General features: G+C 39.1%; 1 protein-coding gene across 6 annotated transcripts in view; it reads right to left on the reverse strand.

Annotated features, from left to right (window-relative positions):
- Positions 1-2896: 2896 nt before the first annotated feature.
- The window catches only part of wrn (WRN RecQ like helicase), a 101843-nt gene continuing 89047 nt past the window's right edge, over positions 2897-15692 (reverse strand). For all 6 annotated transcript variants that reach the window (XM_048595404.1, XM_048595397.1, XM_048595412.1 and 3 more), the window contains 3 exons: positions 14560-14676; positions 10555-10719; positions 2897-4480 (listed from right to left, as the gene is read on the reverse strand). In XM_048595404.1, coding sequence (XP_048451361.1) covers positions 4364-4480; positions 10555-10719; positions 14560-14676 — 399 coding nt within the window. In that variant the 3' untranslated portion in view covers positions 2897-4363. The remainder of the gene's footprint in view (positions 4481-10554; positions 10720-14559; positions 14677-15692) is intronic.

Here is a 15692-nt window from a genome sequence, read left to right on the forward strand (position 1 = left end):
TAACTATGGTGTTAATGGGTGTAACGTTTATACTGCTGAGTTTATGACAGATCAGGGTCTATTAGCTTAGCTTTTGATGTCAGTAGGAAGGACAATTTCTTCTTACTACAGAGATTAAGTTGTCAGTTCGGGGGAACCAGTCACCGAGCAGAAGTGAAGCATTGGGCTTATGAGAATGTAAAGAAGTGTTCTAGCTATCCGAACTGAAAAGAGGTTGTGACTGTCAAAATTGAAAATGATTCATACAAGCAGTGTTTGAAATAAGTGACAAAACTGTCTCAGCAGTACAATGGCGAGAACTTAAAAAGATCAATTAAGTCTGAAAATAAAGCAATGAGATCAGTGTGATATTTCTCTGGGATAAAGTCTCTGTAAAAGGGTAATGTTGGGAAATAAATTGAAACAGTGCTTTGGTAATTATATTTAGGTCATTCTAAACTGTCTTGTATATAGAGAGTTTTTTTTAATGTTTGTATTTAATATGTGTTATTTTGTTGAAGAACATGTGCAGCCACATGTGAATGTTTCAGTAAGTAACCATCACGTTAACTGCAGAAGTTAAACATACAATCTGTCAAGTCAGATTTCCTTCTGGATCCGAGTTTTCCAGCACTATCATCAGCTGGGTTTGCAATATTGAGAGAGTTTAGAAGGGAAACATGTAGCTTCATATTGGAGTTCTAAGAGTGGTCAAGATAGCCTGGAAAAATACTTAAATGCATTTAAGAACCTTTGAGGCAAATATTTCAGGACTTCAGTAAAAACAAAGGTAGAAGCAGGAAAAAGTTGGGGATTGCCAAACAAGGTGTCACAGAGCCACAGAATCACACAACACATAAACAGACCCTTCGGTCCAACTAGTCATGCCGAACATGTTCCCAAACTAAACTAGTCCCACCTGTCTGCCTTTGGCCCATATCCCCCCCAAACCTTTCCTATTAAAAGGCATTTGGATAAGTGCATGAAATGTTCTAACTGTACCTCCATCCACCACTTCCTCTGTCAGTTCATTCCACATGCGAACCACTCTGTGTAAAAAACGTTGTCCCTTTTAAATGTCCTTTTTAAAATCAATCGTTCTCCTCTCACCTTAAAATATGCCCCCTAATTTTGAACTCCCCCGCCTTAGGGAAAAAACCTTTGCTATTCACTTTATCTATGCCCCTCATGATTTTATAAACCTCTATAAGGTCACACTTCAACATTCTACGCTCCAGTGAAAAAGATTTCCCAGCCTATCTATCCTCTCCTTATAACTCAAACCCACCACTCCCGGCAACATCCTGGTAAATCTCTTCTGAACCCTTTCCAGATTAATAATATCCTTCCATATCAGGGTGCCAGAATTGGACACAGTAATCCAGAAGAGGCCTCACCAGCATCTTGTACAACCTCAACGTAACGTCCTAACTCTTATACTCAAAGGTCTGAGCAATGAAAACAAGCATGCTAAATCCCCTCTTAACCACACTGTCTACCTGTGACGCAAATTTCAAAGAATTATGTACCTGAACCCAAGGGCCCTACCATTAATTGTACAAGTCCTGTACTTGTTTGTTTTACCAAAATGCAATACCTCGCATTTATCCAAATTAAACTCAATCTGCCACTCTTCAGCCCATTGACCCAATTGATCAAGATCTCTTTGTAATCTTAGGTGACTGTCTTCACTGTACACTATACCTCCAATTGTGGTGTCATCCATAAACTTACTAACTATGCCCTCTATATTCTCATCTAAATCATTTATATAAGACAAAACAAAACTGGATCCAGCACCAATCCCTGTGGAACGCCACTGGTTACAGGTCTCTAGTCGAAAAACAACACTCGACCACCAATTTGTCTCCTGCCATTAAGCCAATTTTGTATCCAATTGGCAAGGTCATCCTGAATCTCATGTGATCAAGTTTACTAATTAGTCTTGTAAAGCCTTTGACAAGGTTCTGCATGATAAAGTCCAAGTAAACAATGTCTACCGCGCTGCCCTCATCAATAAACTGATGTTCTCAGCAGTCTTTGTAAATATGTTCAGTGAATGACCAGCAAAAAAGTCTGGGTTCAAATCCATCTGCGAGAAGGTAAGTCATAGCATGTCTGAACAGGGTAATGAATAATAGTTAGATAGACATACCTGAACTACGTCTTTCTGCAGTGCATTATTCTTTGGTTTTAATAAGCTCAAAAGACTAAATAGTCTTCTCCAGTTCCTTATAACGTTATCATTAACATGTATTCCTGCACCCCCCCCCACATAATTTTAAATAAATGAAATAAGGGGTGGGGGAAATTAGGAAAGAAGATAATTTTATTGCTGGTTGATTAGGTGTGATGCTCATCTAGTATTTGTTTTAGAAGAGGACAGGAGAGATGCAAGATTGCAAGCTACCATCTGCTTCCCAGTATCCTAAAATAATTCAAATGACAAAAAAAAGTGAGGAAGTGATGCTACAGTTACAAGGAGCCTTGGGCTGCAGCATCACATTGTTTTCAATGTGAAAGATGTTTAGTTTTTGGAGACTGCAGCTCTCAGATTCAAGGCACCAAAGGTGTTAAACGGCAAACAAAGGTTCTAAAAGTTTAAAGAATTCACTTGAGTGGAGGAGAACAGGGCCAGTCTAATTGAGGTACTGACAATGATAAAGGAATTCAGCAGGATTGATACTGAAACACACTTTCCTCTAATGGGGTAGTTTTAGATCAACTATCAGAATTATAAACATTAGAAACAAAAACAAACAGTCTAACTGTAAAAACTGACAATGCGGTTCAGTGCCTGAAGGGGAGTGCAGCTCCAACAGAATCACTGCAATTCCAGACCCTCGTGTGATCATGCATCAGAACTTCCAAAACTGATTCAGCCCTTATAAGCAAGAATCAAACCATACAGCACCAGTGAAAGGTAGAAATATATTTATTGTCAATTAATTTTATTCTGCCAGGACACTGAATTTCTCTGAAATATACAAACACTGCATCACATCATAGACGGTCTGCTGTCATTCAGACCTATAAGTGCAGACATCTATCTCCTGTTGGGTTTTATGCTCCTCCTGGTTTAAAAAAAAATCAAAATGTTGATTTACCGATAAGCATTTAGTCCCACTTTAACAAAGGCTGTAAAACACAGCATAAATCCCCTTGGAGTTAATTGCTTCAATTGTTTTAGAAGAGTCTAACCACAATCTGTCCCAAAAAAGCTAAGTAGAAGCTGTACCCATCTATACAGTTCAACTATATGTGGAGTTAAAATCAAAATTATAGATTTTTTTTCACCTATTTCCAAGTAACATCTTTCCGGTCCACATTATGATAGTGTCTCTCTCTCTCTATGCCTGTTGGGAACATCCAAATACTTGAACTCAAAAGAAGTGACCGACTAGTTTTGAGACGTCTGAAAATGCAGCTGAAACTCTCTCTCAGCAACTGAAGGTCGCCACATCCAGACTTGCACCTCACATGAGGAGCTGCTTGAACACAACTCAACACAGTCCTCGAACACATGACCAAAGCTGGGAAATTCTCCTCCACACTGGAAAGCAAAGGTGTGATCCCATACATTCTAACCTGTTGTGGTGCACCAGGTCTCCTGTCATGACAGCACAACCAGACGTCAACTGTGGAAACTAAATAAAAATAATTGGACCAAAAAATTATTTTGCTTGAAATTATTAAGCAATTGCAGCACCAGTTAATGTGTAGCATTCCTTCTCAATGCAATTAGAATGATCACAGCCAGCCTCAATGTATGTTGTGCAATAGCGCAGTTCCTTTGGACTTTCTACCAGAGAGAGTCCATTCTGGATCACAAAGTGATAATGGTTATTGATAGCACTATGATGTGTTATCAAAACCTTTGTTATAGTACAGTACCTTACTGTATAATATAGGTACAGACGTTCAAAACAAATGAAAAATAGCCCAACATCAAAATATCTTACTTGTTCTTCAGGAATCCCAATTACATTGCATTTTCAAAACTACACAGAACAGTCTTCTGTTGCAGAATTTCACAGCATATATTAATGGACTTAACAATAACAGGAGATAACCATTGCGAGAATAGTTTCACAATGCATAAAGAAAATCATTAAAACCAAATTAACAGTGAGTTCCAAGACATTCAAGATTTTGTATTAAAGAACGTAAGGAATTTACCAAACAAAAAACATCATCTTGACATCTGCTGCTGCTTTCCTCCTGTCTAGCTGAGTGCTCTGAACCAAGTTGTCACCAGGTGAACAAAGCTGCCTGCAAAACACTCAAAATAGTGAGCCTGTTCCCAAACAGCTTGCTTCCTCGCCTATCACAACTTCTGTAGTGTTGAGAGGTTTATCAGAAAACCAATGGTTGTGAAGTAGGTTCAACTGAAAAGTCCTTCCCCTTTCTTCACTTTCTTCTTGGTAGTACAGGAGATTTTCTGTGGATTTGACGAGCCAAACCAATCTGGGAGTTTCCTTTTTGTTGACTGACTGCAGCTCTGGAAGTCAAGAGAAATATGTAATTGGCATGCAGCCTTAAATGTCAGTGGCACGTATTTGATAGGATCCAATTTGAATTAAAGTCAAACCTGGATTATGGTCATCTGGATAATCACTTGCGCATAGCAACCAAAAATATTTTGGCCCAAGCACAGTTCAATCAAATTATTGTTGATTTACACCATTGAATGGTATACTCTCTATTAGGCACTTAATCCAGTTATTAGATTTACTTTAATCATTCCATCCACATGTTCAATCAACCAACAAAAGATATCCATGATTCAGGATTGCTAATTCAAGTCTGGGTTGTTAATGTCCTCACTTTAGCAGATGACGATTAGGAATTGTCAAAATTAGTGAGAGAAGTTACAATAGTATTTGTTATCAGTCAATGAGCTGACTTGTACGCTGGTGACTGGATGTATATCTTGTTACATACTTCTGTGCACAGGATTGATACTGACAAATTAATATAGCAAAGAATAATGTATTTCAAATTTGCAACGTGATTCACACCACTCACTCAACCTGCCTGGAAGGCACATCTACAGATTCCCTTAGAATAAACTGACTGCTCTGTTTAGAGACTATGATACAGGCATTTATACATTAAACATGAGTCTTACTGTAAAAAGTAAGGTTTAAGAATTACACACAATCCCTCACTAATTGAAACAATCATCCTACATTTCCACTCCATGTTTGAGCTTGCAGGTTAAGGCAGCAGTAAGAGATATAGCACACCTGCTCATGAACCTGTACATCTCAAAAAGCAGGGCCTACAAATTCAAAAGTGGAGAGTTAGTACCTTAAACATTCTTTGGCACATTATTATCTTGAAGGTAAGATGATCTAATAAACTCAACAAAGAAGTTCACTACAGCAAGGAAAGTAAGTGCCTCATCAGCCAGCACATCAAGAAGGATCACAACCCTTTCAAAGTGGCATCCTCAGTGAATGACTCATTCACAGCAGTCTGGGATTCTCTTCTCAGTTTTCAATACACTTTCACTCTTACGCTTTCTTTCAGAGCTGAAAGGATTAACAATGGAGCATCAAGCTTTGGGTCATAGCATTTATTTTAATTAGTGACTGTGTAACTTATTTGTCCTGACTGGTCAGAGGTATGTTAGGTTCAAGCTAACAACCCCATCATGTAAATAAATTCTATTCAAATTATCTTTTACTTATGAAGGTTAAAGGAGGGACTGGAAAGGAATTTTTCATAATTTGTCAGTCCTAATTGGTCATGGGTATTTTTTAAATGGAATTTCTCATCTCTCCCAGAAGATTACAGTGATGGTAGGGAAAGATTAAATTGTGTTGCACAGGCATCAAAACAATGGCACAGGCTTGTTGAACTTTTATGGTGGCTCAGCAGTTGCCACAGTCAAAAACTTGTGGGGTTCGAGACCTGTTCTATTAGCTGAGCTTTTTTGTTCAGGTCCTGTGCAGCCAAAAGAGCCAAACATTACAGGAGACAATAAGTCAGGTTTACTTCTACGCGTCTACTCCTACCAGCTCCAATTTTCAGGAGATCTATAACAACTTCTCCTTCAGTCTCTGCACGCACACTCTGCAATGACTGGAGGTTCTATCCTTAGCCTTTTTCTACACCATGTCTTTCAGTGAAGTCACCTGGGATCAGCTGCCACATATATGACAATGTCCAAGTCCACTTCACTAGACCAATGTAAAACAGTGTTGTCTGGCTCGTCATTACACCTTAACAGGCAAGGTCCTTCTCCAACTTATCAGCAAGATGATCTAACTCCAACCACCATCACTAATTTAACATGCTGGACTGTTCTCCACAAATCTCTCCACCAAATATATCTGATGTCTCTGTCCTTCTAAATAGTGGAGGGTGCATTTTGAAAAGTGCTTCTAAAGAAGTCAATAGTGACTAGCTGTGGCTCACCTTGTACTTAGTAAACAGCCACAGTGAACCCAACGGGGGATGGCGTGGACATTGAAATTAATAAGACAGGTGTTGATAAAGCAGATTTCCACATCCTGGGTGATGTCCAGCCAATTAAATGCTATTGGCAACAATAAAATCTCTAAGCCGCATTCTTGTGTGTACAGCAATGCAGCAATTGGCGTGGGCCACTTGCAAGCTGTTGGCACACGTAAGAAGCTACACCGAAAATTTTAAAGATGACACACCTTAAATAAAGAGGCTGGGCAAAAGAAAGAAATTTCAGAAGTATCATTTGCTTGCTACACTGTTCCCAAGCTGTGAGCATGAAGGAGTTTTAAAATTATTCCAATAAAACTTCCTTGGCCACAAACAAGCAATAGTAATCCATCTGGAATGGAGAGGATAGCTGTGTGTGGCCTTGATGCATTAGAGATTTGATGAACAGCAACTGACCCGCAAGTTAATCTTAAATTTCTCCCTATTTGGGCATTCCGTCCACAATTTGGAAGCCATATATTAGCACTGCAGCATTAATTCAAGACAATTTCCCAATCCTTGCTGCTAGAACAAGCCGAAAAATACTGCAATGAAGATTCTGGCCAAATTTAAACAGCAAATCTAAAATTAAAAGGAAGAGAGGTTACTTCACAAAGTTGTATTATAGACACTATTAATGGCATTAGACACTCAAGAGGAACGTAAAACAGACCTTCAGGAGAATCATTAAGTTAGCCAAGATCTTATTTGCTACTGAAATAAACTTCCAAACTTGACAAACACAATATACACAGCAGTACCTATCTGGTTGTGGTATCTACTGCCTCAAACTAGATCCTGACCAAAATGAAACTGTGAGACCACCTTGTGAAAAAACATGATGATTTCAAGCACCTTTACACCAAAAGATGCTGCACTATAGCCTGTATCCCATGAACCGAGAGAGCTGAGACTATGTTATCTTCCAAACCAGAAGCTTGGATATTTATAGATCACTCATCAGCATATTCAAGACCACACGACAATCTCAGTTAACAACAAGAGGATGAACCAACCTGGGTGCATTAGCCCAAGAGATTATCGGATGCAAGACAACTACCAGATTTTATGGCTAGCCTGCAGATTCTCAATTAGAATGAACTTTAGATCCAATTAATGTGAAAACTGCAGACATTGTTGCATATAATGAACCTTATATGCGTGAGCTAGATAAACTGAACCACACTCCATTACATAAATTCTATCACTTGACGATGTAACCTGTTGAGTGAAAGTTTTACTTAAATTTTTCAGACAGCACCAGTACATGGAAATAGCAATCAGAGGCATTCTACAGAAATTCCATCAGCTTAAAGCATTTCAGCTCTGGATATAAAATCTGATTCCTGTTTTGTGACAGCAAGTCTCAGAAGAATGCTGGCTCGGCTTACAGCTAAGAGTGTGTCTAACTGGGCCAGCATGGGATGATCACCATCACCTACTCCACCTGGGCCTTCTGCAGCGAACTCTGTAGCAGCAGGAAGAGAGAAAACATGTTCAGTAACTGCAGCAGTCAAGTTCCTGTGTTCCACGTGAGTCATCAGTAACAGGAGTAGGTTATGCTGTCTATGAGCCATGAACTAACATTTAAAAAGCCTTAAAAATGCCCCATCGGTAGCAAAAAAAAAATCACTGTTCGCTCTATGGGTTTTTTTCTCTCTCATGATAATTTTTATTCAGCTGCATCCTCCTTCAAAACCACACAGAATTACTCAAAATAAAACACAGTAGTTGCAATTTGGAGAACATGGTCGATGGATGGTGGCCCAGAGAGTGGCAGAACACCGTTTATTTTTATGGACAATTTTGGCTGTGAATTTTGAGTCACCCATAGCACCTTTAGACATTTTCAAGCTAGTTGAATCATGCAATATATGGTAGGGGGAAAAAATCATCAGAAAAACGCAAACAGTGCTTTTTGCAGCTTTCTCTATCTATATCAAGCAGAAAGAAGACAATCTTCACACTCTAATAACTTTTCCCCAGAAAATGCCATCACTTTCTACACATTCATTCAATCGACTAATCAAGATTAGAATTAAATAATATTATGGATGTACAATAATGAGCAATCATATAAACTGTCTTTTCATATTTTTCAATTTCACAACTGATACTACGAAAAGAGGTCCTTTGACAAATATTCATTACCATTGCAATGCAATTAAACTCTGAGAACAAATGCTGTCATTCATTGCTGATCCGTCTTAACAACAGTACAAAAATCACATGGCACCAAGTTGTAGTCCAATAGGTTTATCTGAAATCACAAGCTTTCAGAGCTCAGCTCCTTCCTCAGGCGTAGCTGAGCTCTGAAAGCTTGCGTTTTCAAATAAACCTGTTGGACAATAACCTGGAGCAGTGTGATTTTTGACCTTGTCCACCTCAGTCCAACACCGGCATCTCCACACCTTGATAAAAGTGGTCTCTGCTTCTACGTAGTAATAACAGTTAATAGTGGAATTCAACATAAATTTCATACTGAAAATATTATGATACAAACGATCTGATGAGGCTATAAACGGTTTTAAGAACTCCTCTTAACTGCCAAATCCATTTATACATTGTAACTCAATTTCAGTAGACAGCCTATACAATTTGTTCCAAAAATATAGCGATATTTAAACAGAAATACTTGCCTGCTACAAAATGCAAAGAATCTGTATGGATGGATGAATTTCTAACGGCTTCAGTTGTTCTGCTATATGCACTAACCTTGGGCTGACTTCTCACGAGCTGGCCCTTTTGTCAAAGTGACTGACTGTTCTGTGCCTCTTCCAATCACTCAGTGTCACAGCTGATGGCTTTGGCTGGTGACTGAATGTTGATTAATGTTACCAGTTCCATTGTCGCTGTCACTCAGCCTGCTCAATGTTTTGAGATTCTTGAAATAGTAAAGTGATGAGCATTGTGTGGAAGATGCAGTGATAAATTATTCTGCAAAATCACTAAACTTGGTTTTCTCCACCCCCTACATGAATTCAATGCAAATACTGACAATAGGCTACATAATTCCCTTACACTAATCTTCAAAAATTCACACTAAATGCTCTGACGTTTTGGATTATTTCCTAATGAAAGTTGAGGGTGCTAATATTCATTTTGTTTTTCCTTCAATCTTTCATTCATTTCTATTCATTAGTAGAAGCAACATTATCTATAGTGTTGCTACTGGCACAAATGAGTTTTCAGAGTAGTGACAGCTAATGCAATGAATAAACCCAATATTCCAGACTATTCACAGTACTGATCAGAAACCCAAAAGATCATGAGTTTACATAAATCTGTGACAAGTTGAGAATTTTAAACGCATTAAATTGGAACATTTATGCACTATCACCAAAAAGAATGATCATGAAAACTGGACTGTGGTTCGAAGTCCAATTGGTCAGGGAAAGGAACCTTCCCAGCCAGGCTCACATATGACTCCAATCCATACTGTTTCACAACTATTTCTCTCAGGACATCAAACAATTAAATGACAACAGCTTATATTTATATGGTGCCTTTAACGTAATTAAATGTGCAAGCAGCATTACAAAACAAAGGATCCAAAACACCGAGCTATGCAAGATGCGAGGTCATATGACCAAAAGCTTGGTCAAAAAAGGCAGATTTTAAGAAATGCCTTAAAAGGACAAAAGCAAGTATGAGGACGGAATTCCATGCTGGGGCCTAGGCAACTGAAGGCATTGAAACCAATGGTAGAGGAATTATGACTGGGAATGCACGGTAGGCCAGAATACAGGAGTGCAGGTATCTCAGAAGAGTTGTGAGGCTGCAGGATATTAAATGGATATGGTTGCACAAGGCTGTGGAGGGATTTGAAACAAAGGTGAGCATTTTATAATCAAGAGATTGCTTGACCGTAACCAAAATATTTCTATTTTCTAACGGTTATGAAGGTAATTTTGTTGTCGCTCCCCTTAGGTATACTGGATTTTAGACACACAATTTTATGTATGCATTATAACGAAATGTGATCACAATTGGGGGAAAAAATTATAGATGCATGAAGGAACTACACAGGCCTGAATCATTCAGCCTGGGTTAACAGACCATGGTGTCTCACATAAACAGTCATCAGTTAAACTGGCCACTTTGCCTCACCTCATTCTGTGAATCATCAAACAAATCGCCAACAGAGGCATCAATCAATGGCTGGCTCCATGATGCTAAGCTAAGAGAGGATACATTTCTTGGGATGTTCTGACTGCTGTCGGTAGTCTGGATGAAAGATGTCACTGTAGGTTTTTCTGCATCTGCATGCTTCCCCTGCAGAGAGCAAAATGCAAATTTTAAGTTGGAGAAGTGTTTAAATCAGGAGCAAGCGTGCTAGATCATTACTGCTACTTCCACATACACTGCACCTTTTATAGAGGAAAAAACTTCCCAGAGTGTTTCACAGAGGCATGAACATCAATAAAAAATGACAAAACAAAAGAGGTGTGATCAGAGTGGTCAATAAAACTTGTTTACAGGTGAGATTTATGGTGGATTTTAAACAGAGAAAAAGATGCGCAGTCTTCATAGCACAAATTCCAGATATGTGAGTCTTAAGTGGTTGAATGCACAATTGCTAATGGTGGAAGAATGCCTCCATAAGAATTTCTTTCAATTTTAAAGACTACAACAAAACAAAAAAAAAAGTTATTTCAGATTCTAAACTGTACTTTGTATTTCAAGTTGAATGACCAAAACATGTCTTCCCATGGTTCACAGCAGTGCAATGCAGGTGGTGATGGCCAAGTGGTATTATTGCTAGACTATTAATCCAGGTAGTATTGTGGAGATCCAGGTTTGAATCTCACCATAGCAGATGGTGGGATTTGAATTCAATTAAAATCTGGAATTAAGAATATAATGATGACCTTGAAATCATTGTCAATTGTCAGGAAAACAAACAAACAGACTGGTTCACCAAATGTCCCTTAGGAAGGAAATCTGCTGCCTTTATGCAGCAGGGTCCACACGTTACTCCAGACACACAGCAATGTAATTGACTATTAACTGCTGTCTGAGCAATTAGGGATGGGCAATAAATGCTGGCCCAGCCAGCGACACCCACATCCTGTGGATAATTTTTTTTAAAAAAAGAAACAGGTTACTTAGTATAAATATAGTGACAATGGAGGTTTTTAGCAATGAGACAGAAGTATCTGTCACTTTAACATCACAGTGTATGCTTCAACTACATAAGCAGAGTCTATGATATATCTTAGATAGGAGTCAAGGGCAGTCAGGCCAATTTATCGATTACCATAAAAAGTAAATGGTGACCTACAGGCACAAAGCCAGTTGCTCCAGTATACTGTATCACAAAATGTTAAGATGCAGATTCCTGTCAATGATTCCTTCATAGCACAGCACACCAATCTTGGCCAGGCTGTCAGAGCAAAGTGCTCCATTCCATGAAGACTCAAAGTCAAAGAATGGGTCAACTCAAGAGCTGCCCTTAGAAATCTCTGGATGGCTGGTCACACATAAGTATCAAAGATCACCTGTGACTTGAGGATTGGTGCATACCTGAAGGAACAGGGAAATGTAAGTTTGAATGCAGGGAGTAGAAAATGTGTGGAACATTGTATATTGCACTAATTTTAATAGAGAGGGAGATGCTAAACAGAAAGAAAGAACAACTGACAAAACAGACAAAAGGAAAAAGGAGAGAGAGAGAGAGAGACAGACAGACAGACAGACAGAGAATAGAGAGAAAGAGAGAGAATAGAGAAGAGAGAAGAGAGAGAGAATAGAGAGATAGAGAATAGAGAGTAGAGAGAGAATAGAGAGATAGAGAATAGAGAGTAGAGAGAGAGATGGGGAGAGGATATAATTTGGACTATAACTTGGTGGCGTGTGACTTCTGACTTTGTCCACCCCAGTACAACACCGGCACCTCCACATCAAAATAGTAGTATAGATAGTAGTAAGCAAAAACCGGAGGCAGGGAATTCCAGAGCACGCAGCATAGGGAGATGAAGAAAAAGTTTCAGTGGGCCAAACAGAGGTAGAATGTACAAGAGGCCAGAATCAGGGGTAGAGAAAGTCTGGGAGGACTGGGGTCAGGAGGATTGCAGTGTTGAATGAAATTAAAAAAGTGGAGAGGCGAGTGGATTTGAATTTTCAACTGGAGAGCTCAAGGGACAGAAAGTTTAATATTAGTCAGTGAGGCATGGGATGAATCCTGACCAAAAAATGATATAGATTATGATACAGGCAGCACAATGTTAAATGAGCACAAGTTGCTGAAGGTCAGACAATAGGTGGTCAGTCAAGAGAGTATTAAAATGGTCTGATCATGGTTACAGCACAGACGATGGTTTCAGCAGCAGATGAGCTGAGGCAGGGATAGAGACAGGAGACGCTCCAAAGGTAGCGATCTTTGTGACAAACACGATATCGAGTCCAAAGCCCAACTTGGGTTGAATAGGGTGCCAGAGCTGTGAAAAATCGAATTCAGCCTGAGCCAACCTCCAAGAAGTGAGACAGAATCAGTGACAAGGAGGCAGAGACTGGCTTCAGCCTTACAACTGTTTAACTGAAGGAAGCCAAGTCTTCCAAGATTCATGTTCAACCAACAGCAAAGGGACTGAGAGAGAGGAGTCATAGAACCAGGCCTGATACCAACTGATCCAATAGTCCAATTGATTCAGTCTGGAGTCCCTGTGAATTTACTCCAAAGCAGCAAGTACCATTTAAGTCGATAAAAAGAACATGTATGCGGTTTAGGGAGTTACAATGGCCAGGGCAATTCACCAAAAGGCAGAGAAATGCCCCAATCATGTCCACGTTGTTTTGGATACAAAATTGGCTTGAAGGTAGGAGACAAGGAGTGGTGATGCAGGAATGGAGGCCTATGATCAGCAGCGTGCCACAAGGATCGGTGCCAAGTCCACTGTTTTTTTGTCATTTGTATAAATGTGAATACAGTATGGGAGAAATAGTTAGCAATAGTTACTAAGTTTGCAGATGACACCAAAATTGGTAATGTAGTAGACAGTGAAGGTTATCCCAAAGTACAGCAGGAACTTGATCAAATGGGCTGATGGGCCAAGAAGCGGCAGATGGAGTTTAATTCAAATAAATGTAAGGTGTCACATTTTGGAAAGGCAAATCAGGGCAGGACTTACACACTTAATGGTAGGGTCTCAGGGGCAGTGGTCAAACAAAGAGACCTTGGGGTGCAGGTTCATAGTTCCTTGATGGTAGAGTCGCGGGTTGACAGGGTAGTGAAGGCAGCGTTTGGTACATTTGCCTTTATGGTCAGTGCATTGAGTTTAGGAGTTGGGAGGTCATCTTGCAGCTCTACAGGACATTGATTAGGCCACTTTTGGAATACTACATTCAATTCTGATCTTTCTGCTATAGGAAGGATGTTGTTAAACTTGAAAGATTTACAATAATGTTGCAGGGGTCGGAGGGCTTAAGCTATAGGGAGAGGCTGAATAGGCTGGGGTTATTTTCCCCGGAGAGTCAGAGGCTGAGGGGTGACCTTATAGAGGTTTATAAAATCATGAGGGGCATGGATAAGGTGAAAAGCCAAGGCCCTTTTCCCCAGGGGAGGGTGGTCCAAAACTAGAGGAGAAAGATTTAAAAGGGACCTATGGGGCAATTTTTTCACACAGAGGGTGGTGCGTCCATGGAATAAGCTTCCAGAGGATGTGGTGGAGGTTGGTACAATTACAACATTTAAAAGGCATTTGGATAGGTATACAAATAGGAAGGGTTTAGAGGGACATGAGCTAAATGCTGACAACTGGGACTAGATTAATTTAGGATATCTGGTTGGCATGGATGAGTTCGACTGAAGGATCTGTTTTTGTGCTGTACTATGACTCTAACACTCAAAAATCTTCCCTTAACCAATTTAAGCAAAGGCTGATTTCAGTAACAGAAAATATTCATTTTTATTGCACAGTGTTCTTATATAAATTACTACACATGACACTTTAAAAAGCATGCTAGTATGCAGATGCATTTTGAAAAGTTGTAAGCGTTAAAGAACTGTATCATAGAATCCCTACAGTGAGGAAAGAGGCCACGAGGGTGAATCAATTTGCAAAATGTAACTTCTTGCATAAAATATCATTAGTGGCATCAGTGGAACTGACTCACATCTGTGGGTGGATCATCAAACAAATCATGTGTGCCGGTGTCTGGTTGGTTCCATGATGCCAAAGAAAGAGAGGATACGCTGGATTGTATTTTTTGACAGGTGCTGGTGTGTTTTCCCTGAAGGGAGAGACATAATCATTTGCAGTTAGAATATATTAATGAATCATAGCAAGATGCTTCATATAAAAGAGCAAATTTTCACTAACAAGGCATTTAAGGTAGTTTATATTCACAGAGTGTCTTTCATACCCTCAGGACATCCCTAAGTGCACAGTATGCTCCTTTTCTCAGCAATGCTTGATTTCTATTTTGCACAAACCTGCACTGTGTGCTTAAATTCATGAGGCAATGAGTGGATTGATGGCACTCACTCTGATGTATTGAAGTAACCAGTGGAGGGAAAGCATATATTGTTCTGTTGATTTGAGCCAAGTTCTGTTGATTTTCACCCAAGCATCTAAAAAACAAAGATATTTCTGGGGTAATAATGATGAAAGTTTTTTTGAGAAATCACATCCAAAGTTTATCTCAAAATAACCAAAATATAAACATTAATACAAATGCAAGGTAATGCCCAGAATTACTGGCCAATGAATTACTTTCAAGTGTAGCTACTGTTGTTATGTAGGCAATGTGGCAACTAACTTATGCACAGTAACATCACGTAAGCATCAGTGGATATTCAGTTAATCCAATTTTGGCGATAGTCAATGGAGAGCTTCTTTTCTACATTACAAGTCAAAGATTAATCAGAACATTTATGTGAAACTTCAGACCATTTGCTGATATACCTTCAATAATGTATAAATGTACATTTTTTTGAAAGTATATATTTCATCACAGAATTTCATTTGTTAGAAATCAGGTAATGCCTCCGGTCAATGAGATATATATAATTTTCTCTAAAATACATTAATTCAGAATATAATTCTGGGCATTACCTTGCATTTGTATTAATGTTTATATTTTGGTTATTTTGAGATAAACTTTGGATGTGATTTCTCAAAAACACTTTCATCATTATTACGCCAGAAATATCTTTGTTTTTTAGATGCTTGGGTGAAAATCAACAGAACTTGGCTCAAATCAACAGAACAATATATACTTTCCCTCCACTGGTTACTTCAATGCAT

The sequence above is a fragment of the Rhincodon typus genome, chromosome 1 (assembly GCF_021869965.1).
Source record: "Rhincodon typus isolate 14 chromosome 1, sRhiTyp1.1, whole genome shotgun sequence".
Classification (NCBI taxonomy): domain Eukaryota; kingdom Metazoa; phylum Chordata; class Chondrichthyes; order Orectolobiformes; family Rhincodontidae; genus Rhincodon; species Rhincodon typus.